Source organism: Bombina bombina, chromosome 2, assembly GCF_027579735.1.
Source record: "Bombina bombina isolate aBomBom1 chromosome 2, aBomBom1.pri, whole genome shotgun sequence".
In the NCBI taxonomy this organism is placed as follows: domain Eukaryota; kingdom Metazoa; phylum Chordata; class Amphibia; order Anura; family Bombinatoridae; genus Bombina; species Bombina bombina.
Window position 1 is genome coordinate 1,142,668,441 of NC_069500.1, and position 21,208 is coordinate 1,142,689,648.

Genomic DNA, 21,208 nt, shown 5'->3' on the forward strand with positions numbered 1-21,208 from the left:
GGAAATCCTGTTTGCTGTCAATAAGGAACAAATATAAGTGAGTTCCTACACTGATCAAGCAATCACTCATTGTCACATGTAGCTGGGACTGAGTTTTGCAGCTTGCAGGATACACTCCTGTGGAAAAATATAAAGGTAAATTACATGAAAACATTTATTTGAGCCAAATCATTTGCCACAAAATGTTTTTTTTGCCCAATATTTGCTCATAATCTGGGTTCATTTGGTTTTCTCTTCATCCTTTGAGCATTATATGGTATTGTAGATATCTCTCCTTCACATCTGGAAGAGAGTGTTTGCGCATGTGTGTGTAAGAGTGTATGTGTGTGTGAGTGTATGTGTGTGTGAGTGTATGTGTGTGTGAGTGTATGTGTGTGTGAGTGTATGTGTGTGTGTGAGAGTGTATGTCTGTGTGAGTGTTTGTGTAATAGTGTATGTGTGTGAGTGTGTGTGTGAGAGTCTGGTTGAGAATGTGTGTGTGTGAGTGTGCGTGTGTGTGAATGTGCGTGTGTGTGAGTGTGTGTGTGTGTGTGTGTAAAATGGCACTGCCAAGAAAGGCAAGCAGTAATATGAACCTTTATCATGTCTTTGAGACATCCCCTTCTGGGTTCAGGACTGGTCAAAAACAAAAGTAAACCTGGTCAAAAACAAAAGTAAACCTTACATACTGACAGGAATGAATAAACTGGCAAGGATATTGCTGGCAAGTTATTGTATTGGAAATTACTTTTAAATACTACAGAAATAAAGAGTCTTAATCATCCGTTGTGAAACATGGCAACAGCCTTCAGTAGAGTTTGTATTAAGAGAAAACTATACCACAAAATACAGGGAACAGAAATAATAGCTGATTGAGCACTGCTGTCAACGTTGCAATTTCCTAATTCCTTTTGTGAGCAATTATTAAGTCATCCTCATAGAGTAATATATACATATAATCAGAATCTACACATTTTGAATATAGACATGGATCCGCTCTACTTTGTGTGAATCTCTGTTCTACAAGGGTATATTTAAAGGGACAGTCTTGTAAAAATTAAACTTTCATGATTCAGATAGGGCAATTTTAAACATTTTTCCAATTTACTTTTATGATCAAATTTGCTTTGTTCTCTTAGCATTCATTGTTGAAAGCTAAATGTAGGTAGGCTCATATGCTAATTTCTAAGCCCTTGATGGCCGCCTCTTATCTCAGTGCATTTGACAGTTTTCACAGCTAGACAGTGCTAATTCACGTGTGCCATATAGATAAACATTGTGCTCACTCCCGTGGAGTTATTTATGAGCCAGCAAAACAACTTAAATAAGGGGGCAGTCTGTACAGGCTTAGATACAAGGTAATCACAGAGGTAAAAAAAATGAAATTTATGCTTACCTGATAAATTTATTTATTTCTTGACACGGTGAGTCCACAGATTATCTAATTACTATTGGGATATTCTCCTCCTGGCCAGCAGGAGGCGGCAAAGAGCACCACAGCAAAGCTGCCAAATATCACCTCCCCTCCCTCCAACTCCAGTCATTTGACCGAAGTAAAGGAAAGAAAGGAAGCAACAAGGTTCAGAGGTGTCTGAGGTTTATAACATAACAAAAAAATACCCTGTCATCAAAAACAATATCATTCTTTTTATATATATATATATATATATATATATATATATATATATATATATATATATATATATATATATATATATATATATATATATATATATAGAGAGAGAGAGAGAGAGAGAGAGAGAGAGAGAGAGAGAGAGAGTTAAATCTCATATGTAATATCTTCCTACCTTAACTATAGCTTTATTTTAAAGCACACTTTTAGTCATACTTTTCTTCAGTATTTAGTGACTGGGGGAAAGCCATCTATAATTCATTTCTAGAGAAAGGTTATTAGTTGCTTTAAGTTACTAGTGCCTGGGATTATCCATTTTTAGTCCAGTGAAGTGATATCTGTGATGATCAGGATTCAGGTTCTGACCAAGAGACAAAATCTTCAACCTTTATGTTTAAAGGGATACTGAACCCAAATTGTTTAATGATTCAGATAGAGCATGCAATTTTAAGCAACTTTCTAATTTACTCCTATTATCAATTTTTTTTCGTTCTCTTGCTATTTTTATTTGAAAAAGAAGGCATCTAAGCTAAGGAGCCAGGACTCAGGACAGCACTTGTTTATTGGTGGGTGAATGTATTCACCAATTAGCAAGAACAACCCAGGTTGTTCTCCAAAAATGGGCCGGCTTCTAAACTTACATTCTTGCTTTTCAAATAAAGATACCAAGAGAATGAAAAAAATGAAAATAGGAGTAAATTAGAAAGCTGCTTAAAATTGCATGCTCCATCTGAATCACAAAATAAAAAAAATGGGTTCAGTGTCCCTTTTACCTGGTTCTAATGTGGAACTTTGGCAAATAAGTAGATGGTGTAATATCTACTCTAGCTAGAAGGACTACTATTCCTTTAGAAGATAGTACTTCTGTCAATGATCCTATGGATAGGAAATGAAAATCCTTCCACAGGAGAATTTTTATTTAAGCTGGATATTTGTTCAAGCCTGCCATTAGTATTACTTGCATAGCAGCAGCTTCTTCTCTATGGTGTGACAATTTAGCAGATCAGCTATCACAAATTTCGGTGGAAGAGGATATTTAATCTAATTCCAAACATATTGATCATGTGTGATGCTATTATTGATATCAACAGATTCATTTCTACTAAGAATATAGCCTTGTTAGATTTGACAAGAAGGGCCTTGTGGCTAAATCTTGCTCAGCTAACGGTATCCAAATCCAGACTTTTCTCTTTAAGGGTAAGATATTATTTGGTTGTGACTTGGATGCTATTATTTTCACGGTTATTGGATGCAAAGGGACCTTTCTTCCCCTGGACAAGACGTCAAAGGGAAAAGGCAAATCTTTCTGATCGTTTTCATTCTTTTTGTCCAACAAAGAACCAGAGATCCTCTTTCTCTAGTCAAAAGCAGCATGCTCTTCCTGAAAGTCCAATCCTTCATGAAACAAGTCTAAGCAGTACAAAAATGTTCTTCTGCTCCTAAATCACAATGAAGGTCTGGCCCTCAATCAAGATTTAATTCTAATTGGGGGGCAGATTACACCTTTTTTACAAGACCTGGTTTCATTCTGTCCAGGATCCTTGGGTTCTCAATATAATTTCAAGGTTTCTGCTGTCCCATATTTCCAAAAACCTGTGGAAGCTCAAGCTTTATTTCAGTGTGTTCAGGATCTAGAAAATTTGGGAATAATTGTTCCAGTTCCCTTACCAGAACATGGTTATGGATTTTACTGGATTTTGTCCCAAAGAAAGAGGGAACATTCTAACCAATTCTATATTTAAAGTCTCTAAACAAATTTTTCGGGGTTCCTTCATTCAAAATAAAAAATATCAGAACTATTTTTCCACTTTATCAGCAGGGATAATTCATTTCTACAAAAGATTTGAAGGATGATTGCATTCATATCCGTATCCACGAAGATCATTACCAGTTCCTGCGTTTTGCTTTAAAAAACATCAGTTTGTTGCACTACCATTTGGTTTGGCTACCACCCTCATAATTTTCACACATATTCTGGGCACACTCCTGGCAGTCATTGGGTCTCAAGATATTTCAGTAGTACTGTACCTGGACAACATCTTGGTACAAAGCTCAATCTTTACCTTTAGCAGTATCTCATATAAAACTAGTGTGGTTTCTTCACATTCATGGTTGGAGAATCAATGAATCAAAAAGTTATCTGGTTCTGCAAACCAGAGTAACTTTTTTTGGACTCATCATAGATTTCATCTCAATTAGATTTTCTCTAACAGAACAAAGACAATTGAAGTTACAGTCTCTATCCAAACTGTTGGTAGCACTGTGTATGGAGGTCCTAGGTCTAATGATAGCAGCATCAGATGCAATTCCATTGCTTGCTTTCATATGCGACCTCTGCAGATCTGCATGCTTCATTAGAGGTGCAAGGATTACACTTAACTATCTCAAAATAATATTTTCGATTCAGCTTCCAGACTATCCCTATCCCAATGGATAGACAACCCATTTATTCTTCGGGAGCATCTTTGTACATCCATCTTGGACTATAATTACAACAGATGAAAGCCTTTTTGGCTTGGCAGCAGTCTGGGAGTCCAGGAGGAAACAGGGTGTTTGGTCTCCTCAGGAGGCGAGATTACCAACAATTTTTTTAGATCTCTGTGCTATTTTTGGGCTCTTTAGAGCTGGCCCTATTAAAACAGGAGAAATGAATCAGTTTCAGACAATGTCACAGCAGTGGCATATATCAATCACCAAGTGGGAACTTGCAGTTCCCTTGCTATGAATGAAGTATCCTAAATCCTGTCATGATATCTGCTACTCATATTCCAGGAATATCGAATTGGGAAGCAGATTTTTTAAGTCGCCACTCTCTTCCTCCTGGGGCATGGGTCTCTACATCACGTAGTGTTCAACCATATAGTACACCTTTGCGGTCTCCAGGAGATAGATTTAATGGTTTCTCATCTAAACAACAAATTTCCAAGGTACTTTGAGGGATCCAGAGATCCATGAGCGGAGTCAGTGGATTCTCTAGCAACTCCTTGGTAATTTAATCTGGCCTACATTTTTCCACCAACTGTTTGTCTCTGCAAAGTGATCTCATTTATGATTCTAATAGCTCTGGCTTGGCCTTGAAGAACCTAGTATGCAGATCTCATTCAAATGTCCAGTTCTCCACCTTGGTCTCTTCCTCTGATATAGGACCTTCTGTCTCAAGGTACAGTTTTTCATCAAATCTCTCAACTTGAAGGATTTGAGACTGAATACTTAATTTTATGTCATCATGGATTTTCAGTTGACTTTATAAATACTTTAATTCAGACCAGGAGACCAGTTACTAGAAATATCTACCACAAGATATGGAATATTTTTCTATTGTGGTGTGAAAAGGATGGGTTCAAGTGGCATTCTTTTAGAATTCCTAAAATTTAGCAATTTCTTCCAGAGGGTTTATATAAGGGTTTTTCTGCAAGCTCACTTAAGGGCCAAATATCAGCTTTATCTGTTTTATATCATGGAAAGACTGCAAGACTGATTTTGCAAAGTTTTCTTCAGGCATTGGCCAGTCAAGTAATTAAACCTGACAATATAAATCAAGAAATTGTGGTTCTGTCTCTTTGTCTTAATCCAGAGAATGTGAAGGAAAGACTTCTTCATAATTTGGATGTGATTAGAGAATTGAAGTTTTATTTACAGGCTAACAAAGATTTCTGACAAACTTCTAGCCATTTTGTTCAGTGCTTAGTCTCTTGGAGGGGTTTCAAAGCATCAGCCATTTTGCTAGCTGCTTGGTTAAAATCTTTAATTCACAAGGCTTACTTGGAGGCAGGAAAGTCACATATTAAATGTATCACTTCTCATTCTTCTAGATCTGTTTCTAATTCTTGGGCTTTCAAAAATAAGGCTTTGGCAGCGCAAATTTGTAAAGCTGCAACGTGGTCATCCCTGCATACTTTTACAAAATGTTATCACTTTGAGTTTTTTGTTTCTTCAGTAGAGACTTTTGGTAGGAAAGTCCTTAAGGCAGCAGAGTCTGAAAAATAGATTCCTACCATTATATATTTTTTTACCCTCCCATTGTTACTAGTGGACTCCACACCTTTGGTATAGGATCCCAGGCATAATAAATTTGTGGACTCATCACTTTATGAAAGAAAAAAATATGCTTACCTGATAGATTAATTTCTTTCATTGCAGTGAATGTCCACAACCCCACCCAACTTTTTTAAGGATAAGAAAATCAGTCTGTTTTGATGATAGTTTCTATTCCACCCCCCCCCTTTATTTTCCCTGCTTTGTCCTTTCCTAACTTGTTTGTCTTCTATTCTCCTTACTTGGCTATCAGCTATATTATGAGTTTTGCGTTATGAGGGAAAAAGAATTGTTATGCTTCATAAGGCTGCTATTACAAGTCTTGTAGGTATAGGTGTACCGCACACCTTTTTGGCCGTCACGGTACCGCATGCTTATGAATTTGTGCTAAATCACAAGCTGTTATATTATTAAGCTCATGAATTTATACTGTATCACAAACTTATGTTGCTGTTTTGGACTTTGCTGCAAGAATTATTCTTACCTAATGCCTGAACATATAAGGCTTTAATTTAACAAGCCTACATTAGATCCAATGCAGCACAAGTGTATATAAGTGGTATTGTAAATTTATATTTATAGGATACCGAAAGTTTAAAACTACAGTACAACCTCTATACTTAACGTGTCAAAAACAGCAACATACAGATACAGTATAAATTCATGAGCTTAATAATATAACAGCTTGTGATTCAGCACAAATTCATAAGCATGATTATATAAGCAAGAATTATTAAAACAGAAAACATCAAAATAGTGCACAAACATCAGATCATATACACTCCAATTTGAGTATACTTAAATTACCAGCTACCCCTGTAACCACAGTAGCCATTTCACTATTGAAGGTCACTTTAAAAATTCAGAGGACATGTACTAGAACTACAAGTAATATACAGGGCATAAAACCTGTTTAGACAATTTACTGAACCAATACATTGTATTTTTCAGACAAGCAAAATAAATAGCTATTAATTCTTTTGAAAATACAACTAGTATTGACTAAAATATATACATAAAAACTTAAAGTTTGCACAATTGCAACCAACTGAAAAACAGAAAAAATATATTAACCTAAAGGAGATGTGTTTTTAATAAAAGTGAGGACAGCAAAACAGTAAAACATATACAAGCTGTCTTTTTTAACCAACACTAATAAAAGTTATATTTTATAACTCAACTTAATGCCTGAACACTTGAGATAATTGTATGACAGTGTAAAGTAGCATATCCTTTTTTTGCCATAGGTCACACACCTGTGACTTATGTCATCCTAGTGATAACTACTTAAATATTATTAACGCCTAATCTTCCGTCCGTCCGCTATAATAAACCTATTAACCACTAAACTGAAAGCCCCCCACAACGAAATATACTAAATTAAACTATTAACCCCTAAATATCTGGCCTCCCACATCACTACATAAATATATTAACTCCTACACCTAACCCTAACCCTAATGTAACCCAAAGCATAAGTCTAACCCTAACCCTAACAACCCCTAACTTAATTAAAATAAATCTAAATAAACCTTACAATTATTACCTAAATAATTCCTATTTAAAAATAAATACATAATTAACTGTAAAATAAAACCTAAGCTAGCTACAATATAACTAATAGTTATATTGCAGCTATCTTAGGTTTAATTTTTATTTCACATGTAAGTTTGTATTTATTTTAACTAGGTCGACTAGTTAGTAAATAGTTATTAACTAATTACTAACTACTTAGTTAAAATAAATACAAATGTACCTGTAAAATAAAACCTAACCAGCCTTACAATAAAACCTAACATTACAATCACATCAAATAAATTAAATGAATCAAACACAATTATCTAAATTACAACAAAAAAAAAATTACACAAAATAAAAAACAAAATTATAAAAAAACAATGAATTACTCCTAATCTAATAGCCCTATCAAAATAAAAAAGCCCTCCCAAAATAATAAAACCACTAGCCTACACTAAACTGCCAATAGCCCTTAAAAGGGCCTTTTGCGGGGCATTGCCCCAAATATAACAGCTTTTTTACCTGGCAATAAAAATTACAAACACCCCCTCAACAGTAAAACCCACCACCCACACAACTAAACCCCCCAAATTAAACTCTATCTAAATAAACCTAAGCTAACCATTGCCCTGAAAAGGGCATTTGTATGGGCATTGCCCTTAAAAGGGCATTTAGCTCTTTTACGGTGCCCAAACCCTAAGCTAAAAATAAAACCCACCAAATAAACCCTTAAAAAAACCTAACACTAACCCCCGACGAACCACTTACAGTTTTTGAAGACCGGACATTCATCCTCATCCAGCCGGCGAAGTCCTCATCCAAGTGGTTAGATGCTCTCATCCAAGCAGGCAGAAGTCCTCATTGAAGCCTGCAGAAGTCTTCATCCAAGCTAGAAGTCTTCATCCAAGCGGGCAGAAGTCTTCATCCAGACGGCATCTTCTCTCTTCATCCATTCGGCGCGGAGCGGGTCCATCTTCAAGACATTCGGCGAGGAGCATCCTCTTCATACGGTCTTCGCCGTAAACTGAAGGTTCCCTTTAAATGACGTCATGCAAGATGGCGTCCCTTACATTCAGATTGGCTGATAGAATTCTATCAGCCAATAGGAATTAAAGGGGAAAAAATCCAATTGGCTGATCCAATCAGCAAATAGAATTGAGCTTTAATCCTATTGGCTGATCCAATCAGCCAATAGGATTGAGCTCACATTCTATTGGCTGATTGGATGACGTCACTTAAAGGGAACCTTCAGTTTACGGCGGAGACCATATGAAGAGGTTGCTGCACGCCGGATGTCTTGAAGATGGACCCACTCTGCGCCGGATGGATGAAGATAGAAGATGCCGTCTGGATGAAGACTTCTGACCGCTTGGATGAAGACTTCTGCCCGCTTGGATGAAAACTTCTGCCGGCTTCGATGAGGAATTCTGCCGCTTGGATGAGGACTTCTGCCCACATGGATGAGGATGGATTTCCGGTCTTCGAAAACTGTATGTGGATTGTCAGGGGTTAGTGTTAGGTTTTTTTAAGGGTTTATTGGGTGGGTTTTATTTTTAGCTTAGGGTTTGGGCACCGTAAAAAGCTAAATGCCCTTTTAAGGGCAATGCCCATCCAAATGCCATTTTCATGGCAATGGTTAGCTTAGGTTTATTTAGATAAAGTTTTATTTGGGGGGTTTGGTTGTGTGGGTGGTGGGTTTTACTGTTAGGGGGGTGTTTGTAATTTTTATTGCAGGTAAAAAAGCTGTTATCTTTGGGGCAATGCCCCGCAAAAGGCCCTTTTAAGGGCTATTGGCAGTTAAGTGTAGGCTAGGAGTTTTATTATTTTGGGGTGGCTTTTTTATTTTGATAGGGCTATTAGGTTAGGAGTAATTCGTTTTTTTTATAATTTCGTTTTTTATTTTGTGTAATTTAGTGTGTTTTTTGTTGTAATTTACATAATTGTATTTGATTAATTTAATTTTTTTGATTTGATTGTAAGGTTTTATTGTAAGGCAGGCTAGGTTTTATTTTACAGGTAAATTTGTATTTATTTTAACTAGGTAGTTAGTAAATAGTTAATAACTATTTACTAACTAGTCTACCTAGTTAAAATAAATAAAAACTTACCTGTGAAATAAAAATAAAACCTAAGATAGCTACAATATAACTATTAGTTATATTGTAGCTAGCTTAGGTTTTATTTTACAGGTATGTATTTATTTTTAAATAGGAATTATTTAGGTAATAATTGTAAGGTTTATTTATATTTATTTTAATTATATTTAAGTTAGGGGGTATTAGGGTTAGACTTATGCTTAGGGTTACGTTAGGGTTAGGGTTAGATTTAGGGGTTAATATATTATTGTAGTGTTAGTGATGTGGAAGGCCAGATGTTTAGGGTTTAATAACTTTAGTATTGTGGCGGTGACATTGGGGGCAGCAGATTAGGGGTTAATAAGTGTAGGTAGGTGGCGGCGATGTTAGGGGCCGCAGATTAGGGGTTAATAACTGTATGTAGGTGGCGGCGATGTTAGGGGCAGCAGATTAGGGGTGTTTAGACTCGGGGTTTATGTTAGGGTGTTAGGTTTAAACATAATTTTTTCTTTTCCCATAGGTATCAATGGAGCTGCATTAAGGAGCTTTTCATTCCACGATCGCAGGTGTTAGGCTTTTTTTTTGCTGGCTTTTCCCATTAATGTCTATGGGGAAATCGTGCACGACCACGTCAAAGCAGCGCTTGTATTTGGGTGAGGTATGGAGCTCAACGCAACCATATCGCCGGCGCAAGCCTGCTTTTTGTAAACCTGTAATTGCAGCGCTATAGGGAGGTGAAATGACGCCACTTTTGTGGCGGTCGTTAAAATCCCTATAGCGCTCAAAACTCGTAATCTAGCTGTATATGTATAACTGATATACAAGTGAGGTGGGAGGGATGAAGTGCTCTTCACAGTTTAGCGAACTTTGCCTCCTCCTAGTGGCTAGGAAGTTAATCCCATGAGTAATGAATTTGTGGACTCTCACAGTCATGAAATAAATTAATTTATCAGGTAAGCATAAATTGTGTTTTATACAGATACTTGTTACTTTGAACATGTACACATTTCTTTGAAATTTTGCAGTTTTGCGGGATACCCCCAGTGACTGCAAATGTGTAAAATTTGTAGTAAATTGATTTTTTTTTCTTTTTGCTATTAAACTAAGTATTAAAACGTTATTTAAATGTGTTCAAATGTTTAAATGAAGAAAACAATTAGCCATACCTACAACCCAAACTGCTGCATAAATGATAATAAAATGTTGTGTCTAATGTTTGTTTGTTTTTGAAGAGGGGGTGTTTAAAAATAAATAAATAAGATATGGTTTCTTATAAATAAGCATTTACATTGATGTATGTTGATATATTTCAACTATGCTCAGTAGGAGCAAACAGCTGAAAAAGATAAAGGGACAGTAAACACCTTGTAATTACAAAATATGTTATTTTTAAATAAAAATAATATCTCGTTCCACTACTTTCCTTATTTGAAGGAGCCACACTGAGTTTAAGACTGCAGACAAAAAGGCTAGCCCTGGTTGGAATGTTAATATAAAGTGCATCACTTTACAGTTGTTATAAACTCAAGTCAATTTGGAAAATATATGCAGCAGAGTTAGCCTTGATAAGTCTGCAGGGTGCTTTTCTGCCCCTTACTGTCCCTTTAAACATGCTTAGTTTAAATTTATCAGCAGATGTCTGTGGGAGATGTAGTCACAGATATTGGCCTGTTGGGTGCTGTAGCTTGGAGGACAGTAAGTACCTACAGTGGGACTCTCTAGCATGTACACACACACACACACACTTTAAAAAAAAACCCACAGAAAATCAGGAAATTATGATAATTCCAGAGTTTAAGTTCCAAATTAAATATTAAAAAACATACACATCCCCACCACAGATAATTCAATAATATAATATAATCATAAAATATATTATTTGATTTGATTATTTGATTAACTAGTTTACAATAATCTAACCCACTTCCTGTCCACCAACTCCTTGCTTGACCCCCTGCAATCTAGATTCTGCTCCAAACAATCAACTGAGAGTGCCCTTACCAAGGTTACTAATGATTTTCTCTTTGCTAAAAGTAATGGTCACTACTCTATACTCATCTTACTTGACCTCTCAGCTGCCTTCGACACAGTTAACCACCCCCTCCTCCTACAGACCCTTAGCTCTTTTGGCCTTTTGTGACACTGATTTTCTGGTGACACCTCCTCTCCAATGCCTCTGTCTGTTGGAGTACCTCAAGGATCTGTTCTGGGTCCTCTTCTCTTCTCCATTTATACTTCTTTACTGGGTAAACCTATCAACAGTTATGGCTTCAAATATCACATCTATACTGATGACACCCAGATCTACATCTCCACCCCTGCTCTCTCTCCCTCTGTCCTTTCTCATGTCAGTGACTGCTTATCTGGTATTTCTTCCTGGATGGCCTCTCACCACCTAAAGATTAACATGTCCAAGTCTGAGCTCCTTCTAATCCCCCCCCCCAAGCTAAATGCAGACTTTTCTATTCCTGTCAACGGCATCAACAAACCCCCCCCCTTGCCCCTAGTCCGCTGCCTGAGCTACACTTGACTCAAATCTATCCTTCGTCCCCCACATCCAATCGTTTTTTTCATCCTGCCCGAACCACCTACGCAATATTTTCAAGATTTACCCTTTCTGAGCGCTAACACCACAAAGCAAATAATCCACTCCCTTGTTATTTCCAGTCTTGACTACTGCAATAACCTACTTACTGGCCTTCTCCTATCCAACCTCTCCCTCCTCCAATCCATCCTAAATGCCTCTGCCAGGCTAATCCACATTTCCCATTGCTCTGTTTCTGCGGCACCTCTCTGCAAGTCCCTTTATTGGCTCCCCATTCACAGCAGAATTAAATTCAAAATTTTCACCCTTACATACAAAGCTCTCACCAACGCCGCTCCCCACTACCTATCCTCTCTAATAAACAAGTATACTCTAGCCCGCCCACTAAGATCCAACAAATTACCTGCTCCTTGCATCTTCGACTATAACCTCCTCCCATGCTAGACTGCAGGACTTCTGGTGGGCAGCACCTACCTTTTGGAACACTCTCCCTCCTGCTGTAAGGCTATGCCCTAATCTTTCTTCCTTTAAATGCTCCCCAAAGACTTTTTTGTTCAGAGAAGCCTACCGCCCAACTCAATAATAAATTAATTTCACTTACCTAACATTTCCCTCATCTAACTCTGCATTAACATATTTCTCAATCTTGCAGTCCTCACCTCCTGTTTCTGAACCTCCCCTTCTAGATTGTAAGTTCCCACAGAAATAGGGCCCTCAATTCCTCCTGTATGTGTTTGTAACATTTTGTCCTGTCGCTTACAAGTTTTATATCATAGTTTTATTTAAATGAATTGTACCCATGGACAGCGCTGCAGAATATGTTGGTGCTTCATAAATAAAGTATAATAATAATAATAATTTGGAAGTTTAATTTTGGAATGTTATAAGTAAATGTGAGAGAGGATGGACACGTATTATCTGTACTAGTTATATAAAAATTGAGTTCAGCATTCTTACATGATTTGTTTTTTTCTTCTCTGATGTCCCAGGTATCCATGATGCTGCACTATTTGTGGGCTTATCCTTTTGCACTACTATTGTCTTAGAAATGTTTCCTTCTAGAGATTGCCCATAGAAACAATAATAGGCATGTAACTTCTGGTAATCCCGGAGTGCATATTCATCTTTGATTTCTGTGAAAAAGGCAAAGCTAAAACATTTAGAACTATTTTGTTTTCATTATTCATTAGTACTTAAGAGTAATTATACAAAAACTGCAACTGATTCAAGGCTTCCTGTTCAAGGAATAATACAAGAGACCCATTCCCAAAGATAACTTAATCAGAATGCAAACACACAATCTTGATATGAAATATATCTGTGTTTTTCCCAAGAGCAATAATGTAATTTTTTTTCTTCAATATCATGAACAACTTAAAATATTTTAGTATAAAAAGTTATACTATAGAGAGTAATTTTTTTTTTAATTAAACAGGTTTCTCTAAAGTTTAACACCTTCAAAGCTGAGCTATTACACACCCCTGTGCTTGAGCTATTTTTATCTGTTTTGCCACTCATTGGCCCAGATTACAAGTTGCGTGGTATGACTTTACCGCATGCAAAGTCCATTTTGGTCACCTACTTGATATTACAAGTCGTGCGGTATGGCTTTTCCGTGATTCTTATGTCCTTTACTGCAACGATCCATTCAGAGACCTGTAGTTATATGTTTTGTGAAGCAAAAAAGTTTCACGAAACACATCAAAAATATTTTACAAAGTACACTAACACACATAAACTACACTATTAACCCCTAAACCGCCATCCCAACAAATAAATAAACCTTGTAAAGAAAGGTCTTTGCACTCCAAACAGGGGTGTGATCCCATATTCGGTGCAGGTTTCGGCGCAAGCGTGGGAACCTGCGCCGCCCGTAATTTCACCTCGCACATTGGGGTAATACATATACCCCGCCGGCAGTTCCCTCCCAGCTCCTTGGCAGCAGCCATTTTAGATTCATTACGATCTTGCTTTCTTAGTGAGAGGAGCTTTAGTGTTGCTTCTGCCGACATTATAGGGAAATAGATAGCTAGGCTAGTGTATTTAGTGTCCACTACAGTCCTGAAGGACTCATCTAATCTCTGCTGTAAGGACAGCACCCCAAAAAGCCCTTTTTAGGGCTATAACTTCAGTCCTTTTTTTTTTATTATTATTTGTAATTTTATTTGCATTTGCCTGGCTTTCAGCCTGTGTGTGAGGCTCACAGCATATACTGTGATTAGTGCCACCACTGATATCTGCTTAACATTAGTGTAAATTTAACCAACAAAACTTTTAAATCATTTTGCTAGTGTAATCTAATTTAATTTTCTATCAGGCCTGTGTGTTTCTGGCTTACACAGCATACTGTGGTTAATTGCTGTGCTAGCAGCCACCACTCATATCTGCTAAACATTATTTTAAATTTTAAAAAAAAACTTTTAAAACATTTTGCTAGTGTAATCTAATTTCATTTTCTATCAGGCCTGTGTGTTTCAGGCTTACACAGCATACTGTGGTTAATTGCTGTGCTAGCAGCCACCACTCATATCTGCTAAACATTATTTTAAATTTAAAAAAAAAACTTTTAAAACATTTTGCTAGTGTAATCTAATTTCATTTTCTATCAGGCCTGTGTGTTTCAGGCTTACACAGCATACTGTGGTTAATTGCTGTGCTAGCAGCCACCACTAATATCTGCTTAACATTATTTTAAATTAAAAAAAAAACTTTTAAATCATTTTGCTAGTGTAATCTAATTTCATTTTCTATCAGGCCTGTGTGTTTCTGGCTTACAGAGCATACTGTGGTTAATTGCTGTGCTAGCAGCCACCACTCATATCTGCTTAACATTATTTAAAATAAAAAAAAACCTTTTAAATCATTTTGCTAGTGTAATCTAATTTCATTTTCTATCAGGCCTGTGTGTCAGGCTTACACAGCATACAACGTTGTTTAATTGCTGTGCCAGCAGCCACCACTCATATCTGCTTAACATTATTTTAAATTTAAAAAAAAAAACTTTTAAATCATTTTGCTAGTGTAATCTAATTTCATTTTCTATCAGGCCTGTGTGTTTCTGGCTTATACAGCATACTGTGGTTAAGTGCTGTGCTAGCAGCCACCACTAATATCTGCTTAACATTATTTTAAATTAAAAAAAAAACTTTTAAATCATTTTGCTAGTGTAATCTAATTTCATTTTCTATCAGGCCTGTGTGTCAGGCTTACACAGCATACAACGTTGTTTAATTGCTGTGCCAGCAGCCACCACTCATATCTGCTTAACATTATTTAAAATTTTTAAAAAAAACTTTTAAATCATTTTGCTAGTGTAATCAAATTTCATTTTCTATCAGGTCTGTGTGTCAGGCTTACACAGCATACAATGTTGTTTAATTGCTGTGCCAGCAGCCACCACTCATATCTGCTTAACATTATTTTAAATTTTAAAAAAAACCTTTTAAATAATTTTGCTAGTGTAATCTAATTTCATTTTCTATCAGGCCTGTGTGTCAGGCTTACACAGCATACAACGTTGTTTAATTGCTGTGCCAGCAGCCACCACTCATATCAGCTTAACATTATTTAAAATTTAAAAAAAAACTTTTAAATCATTTTGCTAGTGTAATCTAATTTCATTTTCTATCAGGCCTGTGTGTTTATGGCTTACACAGCATACTGTGGTTAATTGCTGTGCTAGCAGCCACCACTAATATCTGCTTAACATTATTTGAAATAAAAAAAAAACTTTTAAATCATTTTGCTAGTGTAATCTAATTTCATTTTCTATCAGGCCTGTGTGTCAGGCTTACACAGCATACAACGTTGTTCAATTGCTGTGCCAGCAGCCACCACTCATATCTGCTTAACATTATTTAAAAATTTTAAAAAAAACTTTTAAATAATTTTGCTAGTGTAATCAAATTTCATTTTCTATCAGGTCTGTGTGTCAGGCTTACACAGCATACAATGTTGTTTAATTGCTGTGCCAGCAGCCACCACTCATATCTGCTTAACATTATTTTACATTTTAAAAAAAAACCTTTTAAATCATTTTGCTAGTGTAATCAAATTTCATTTTCTATCAGGCCTGTGTGTCAGGCTTACACAGCATACAAAGTTGTTTAATCGCTGTGCCAGCAGCCACCACTCATATCAGCTTAACATTATTTAAAATTTAAATAAAAAACGTTTAAATCATTTTGCTAGTGTAATCTAATTTCATTTTCTATCAGGCCTGTGTGTTTATGGCTTACACAGCATACTGTGGTTAATTGCTGTGCTAGCAGCCACCACTAATATCTGCTTAACATTATTTTAAATTTAAAAAAAACTTTTAAATCATTTTGCTAGTGTAATCTAATTTCATTTTCTATCAGGCCTGTGTGTCAGGCTTACACAGCATACAACGTTGTTCAATTGCTGTGCCAGCAGCCACCACTCATATCTGCTTAACATTATTTAAAATTTAAAAAAAAACTTTTAAATCATTTTGCTAGTGTAATCAAATTTCATTTTCTATCAGGTCTGTGTGTCAGGCTTACACAGCATACAATGTTGTTTAATTGCTGTGCCAGCAGCCACCACTCATATCTGCTTAACATTATTTTACATTTAAAAAAAAAACCTTTTAAATCATTTTGCTAGTGTAATCTAATTTCATTTTCTATCAGGCCTGTGTGTCAGGCTTACACAGCATACAACGTTGTTTAATCGCTGTGCCAGCAGCCACCACTCATATCAGCTTAACATTATTTAAAATTTTAAAAAAAAACTTTTAAATCATTTTGCTAGTGTAATATAATTTCATTTTCTATCAGGCCTGTGTGTTTATGGCTTACACAGCATACTGTGGTTAATTGCTGTGCCTGCCACCACTCCAGCCACCACTCATAAACATTATTGTAAATTAAAAAAAAAAATAATAATAATTTTGCTAGTGTAATCTAATTTCATTTTCCATCAGGCCTGTGTGTCAGGCCCACATCATATAGTGTGATTAATAGCTCTTTTTCCACCACTTATATCTGGTGTAACATTAGTGTAAATTTTTTAGCCATAGAACAAGCTATTATGCTATTGTTAGTTCCCAGGTTGAGCGCTTCTCTCTTTTAATTTATGCAAATTATGACACTTGGGGAAGTCTCCCTAAGTGTGATGTGGGAATCCAGACGTGGACCCGTTGCTCAGTGTGCCTAGAGGGATATGGCTGCACCTCACTGACGAGGCCCACAATAGGCTGAAACGTACGTCTGGGGTTTTGCTGTTTCTCTTGTTCAGAGAGGGATTGCCTGGTATTTCGGTGCTGAACTGTACTGTGAAGTCAGGATCAGACTGATATGCTACAGGAAAGTTCTTCTCTGTGAAAGGCACATATTGAGCAAAAAGAGGCTGCTTCTAGGGTGATAACTAGCCATAGAACAAGCTATTATGCTATTTTTCGTTCCCAGGTTGAGCGCTTCTCTCTTTTAATTTATGCAAATTATGACACTTGGGGAAGTCTCCCTAAGTGTGATGCGGGAATCCAGACGTGGACCCGTTGCTCAGTGTGCCTCGAGGGATATGGCTGCACCTCACTGACGAGGCCCACAATAGGCTGAAATGTACGTCTGGGGTTTTGCTGTTTCTCTTGTTCAGAGAGGGATTGCCTGGTATTTCGGGGCTGGACTGTACTGTGAAGTCAGGATCAGACTGATATGCTACAGGAAAGTTCTTCTCTGTGAAAAGCACATATTGAGCAAAAAGACGCTGCTTCTAGGGTGGTAACTAGCCATAGAACAAGCTATTATGCTATTGTTCGTTCCCAGGTTGAGCGCTTCTCTCTTTTAATTTATGCAGACTGTTTGCGGTTGTTTGCGGTGCGTTACACTTGGATTTTGGTCTGTCACTGTGAAGCGGGCGTAACCCTTACACTACCTGATTAATACAACATCATAACTGATGTTTTAAAGCACGTTATTCCAAACTATTTAGGAATGTTAGGTGATTTAGGCCCTTTATGGGTTAAAAGCAGACTCTGCTTCAACTATGTAATTTTCCATGGGAGTTTTGCCATGGATCCCCCTCCTGCATGCCACAGTCCAGGTGTTAGTACCCTTGAAACAACTTTTCCATCACTATCGTGGCCAGAAAGAGTCCTTGTGGGTTTTAAAGTTCGCCTGCCTATTGAAGTCAATGGCGGTTCACGTGGTTCGCCGGTTCACGAACAGTCGCGGAAGTTTGAGTCCGCCGTTCGTGAACCAAAATTTTTAAGTTCGCGACATCACTAGTCCTCTTCTGCCCCATCGGATGACCAGTGGTGCACGGGTTCATAAGTATAATGTAGGTGGCGGCAGTGTCCGGTTGGCAGATTAGGGGTTAAAAATCTTTATTATAGTGTTTGCAATGTGGGGGGGGCTCGGTTTAGGGGTTAATAGGTAGTTTATGGGTGTTAGTGTACTTGTTAGCATATTAGTTAAAAGTTTTATGTTCCAGCGTTAGCCCATAAAACTCTTAACTACTGACTTTTATATGCGGTAGGAGTCTGGACAGGAGAGGGTCTACCACTCACTTCTTCCAAGACTCGTAATACCAGCGTTAGGTAAATCCCATAGAAAAGATAGGATACGCAATTGACGTAAGGGGATTTGCGGTAGCCTCGAGTCACGGAAGAAAAGTGAGCGGTGAGCCTCTACCTGCCAAACTTGTAATACCAGCGTTAGATAAAAAAGCAGCGTTGGGACCTCTCAACGCTGCTTTTTAAGGCTAACGCAAAACTCGTAATCTCGCCGTAACACTCTTAGTATCATTTTTCATAGTAAATTTCAAGTATTCTGTTTCACTATTTCATTTAGATACAAAAGAATTAAAACTATCCATATTGCCAGTCCAAATAAATAAAATATTATCTATGTAACGTTGCCAACATAGGGCATGTTTCTGAAAGAGTTTGTTAATATAGATGTATTGTTCCTCAAATGTACCTATGAAAAGATTTGCCACGTTTGAACCCATGGCAGTTCCTTTTGTCTGGATATAGAACGTGTCTTGAAACATAAAGTTGTTATCATACAATATGATTTTTAAGGGATCTCTGATGAACGTTCTTTCTGAGGGAGAATATATTCCCTCTTTTTCAATGTAATAGAAGATACTTTGTATACCCAGATCATATGGAATACATGTATATAGATTTGTAATAGCCATCATTACTAAAATGCTATTGGACGGTATCTTTAAACTTGATATTTTATTTAAGAAATCAGTGGTGTCTTGGAGATAAGATTGTAGTCCCCCCTCAATAGAGGTTTAATTAACTTGTCAACGAATACACCTATGGGTTGAAAGATCCAATTTGTACCTGCTACTATCGGACGACTGGGAGGATCTATCAAATTCATATGTATCTTTGGTAGAATGTATATGAACGGGATGATGGGATGCATGTTAACCAAACATTTTGATTCTTGTAAAGTGATCAGGTCCATTTCTAATGTCTGGTCCACTAATGTTGATATCTTGTTCTGTATTTTTTAAGTTGGATCAAAACTTAACTATATGTTAATAGATAAATAAACCTATTAACCCCTAAACTGCCACCCCCACATTGCAACTACCTAAATTAAACTTTTAACCCCTAAACCGCCATTCCCCACATCAAAATAAATTAAACTATTAACCCCTAATCCCTCATCCCCCACATTGCAACTACCTAAATTAAACTATTAACCTATAAACTGCCATTCCCCACATCGTAACTACCTAAATTAAACTATTAACCCCTAAACCTAATACCCCTTAACTTTAATAAAATTAAAATACACGTAAATTAAAGTTACAATATACTAACTACCGTAAAATAAATAAAAACTTACCTGTTAAAAACAAAATCTAAGCTTAAAGGGATAGGAAAGTCAAAATTAAACTTGCATGATTATGATAGAGCATGTAATTTTAAGACACTTTTAAATTCACTCCTATTTTTAAACGTGTCTCATTCTCTTAGTATCCATTGTTGAAAAAGTAATACGCACATATCATACACCAGTAGGAGCTGCTGCTAATTGGTGCCTGCACACATTTGTCTCTTGTGATTGGCTAACTAAATCTGTTAAGCTAGCTGCCAGTAGTGCAATCCTGTTCCTTCCGCAATGGATGAAAAGAGAATTAAGCAAATTTGATAATAGAAGTAAATTGGAAAGTTGTTTAAAATTGTATGTTCTATCTGAATCTTAAAATACATTTTTTTGGGTTTACTATCCCTTTAAACTAAAAAAAACCCTAACAATATTTGTTTAAGAAAAAAATAATACAAAAAATAAAAAACTAACATTACTTAAAATAATAAAACCTAACACTACCAAAAAAAACAAAACGACAAACTATAATTAAAAAAAAAAAAAACACTAAAATTACATAAAAAAAAAAAAAAAAACCTACATTGTTTAAGCTTAGGTTTTAATTTTGTTTCACAGGTAAGTTTTTATTTATTTTAAGGTAGTTAGTATATTGTAACTTTAATTTAGGTGTATTTTAATTTTGTTAAAGTTAGGGGGTGTTAGGTTTAGGGGTTGATAGTTTAATTTAGGTATTTGTGATGTGGAGGGATGGCGGTTTAGGGGATAATAGCTTTATTTAGTGTTGGCAATGTGGGGGGATGGCGGTTTCGGGGGTTAATAACTTTATTTAGAGTTGACGATGTGGAGGGATTGAGGTTTAGGGGTTAATAAATTTATTTAGTGTTGGTGATGTGGGGGGACGGCGGTTTAGGGGTTATTAGACAAGGGTTTTATGTTAGGGTGTTAGGTTTTTTGATAACTTTCTTTTCTCCATAGATTTCGCAACCGCAGATGTTTTTTTCCGACATTTTTTCTCCATTGATCTCTATGGGGGAATACGTGCACGAGCACACCAAGTCGGAACTTGGTTTGTGTGCGTTATGTGAGCATAAAGTTTGATTGCCACTTGTAATGATGGCGCAATGAAAAAAATAGCGTTACAGCCACATTGCGCACGGTGTGTTGGCAATGTATTTACCACACAACTTGTAATTCGGGCCATTGAATTTACACAAAAATGTAAAACTTTTGTTCGTTACCCTTTCAAATCATAACTCATTAAGTATTTTTAGAATGCACAAATAGTCTAATGTAGGAAAACACTACCATATGAAATGCCTTTTTTTACTTTTGTGTGTCATTTTTTTTATGGTAAACATGTTGAATAGTAACTTGTGAGTCATTATTTCCTAAGGCCTAGATTTAGAGTTTGGCGGTAGCCGTGAAAACCAGCGTTAGAGGCTCCTAACGCTGGTTTTAGGCTACCGCCGGTATTTGGAGTCAGTCAGGAAAGGGTCTAACACTCACTTTCCAGCCGCGACTTTTCCATACCGCAGATCCCCTTACGTCAATTGCGTATCCTATCTTTTCAATGGGATCTTTCTAACTCCGGTATTTAGAGTCG

At 36.6% G+C, this 21,208-nt stretch overlaps 1 protein-coding gene across 1 annotated transcript in view; it reads right to left on the minus strand.

Annotated features, from left to right (window-relative positions):
- LOC128647449 (probable ATP-dependent RNA helicase DDX60) overlaps positions 1-21,208 on the minus strand; it is a 1,088,706-nt gene that overhangs the window by 737,018 nt on the left and 330,480 nt on the right. The window contains exon 13 of the mRNA XM_053700235.1: positions 12,743-12,918. Within this exon, the coding sequence (XP_053556210.1) occupies positions 12,743-12,918 (176 nt within the window). The remainder of the gene's footprint in view (positions 1-12,742; positions 12,919-21,208) is intronic.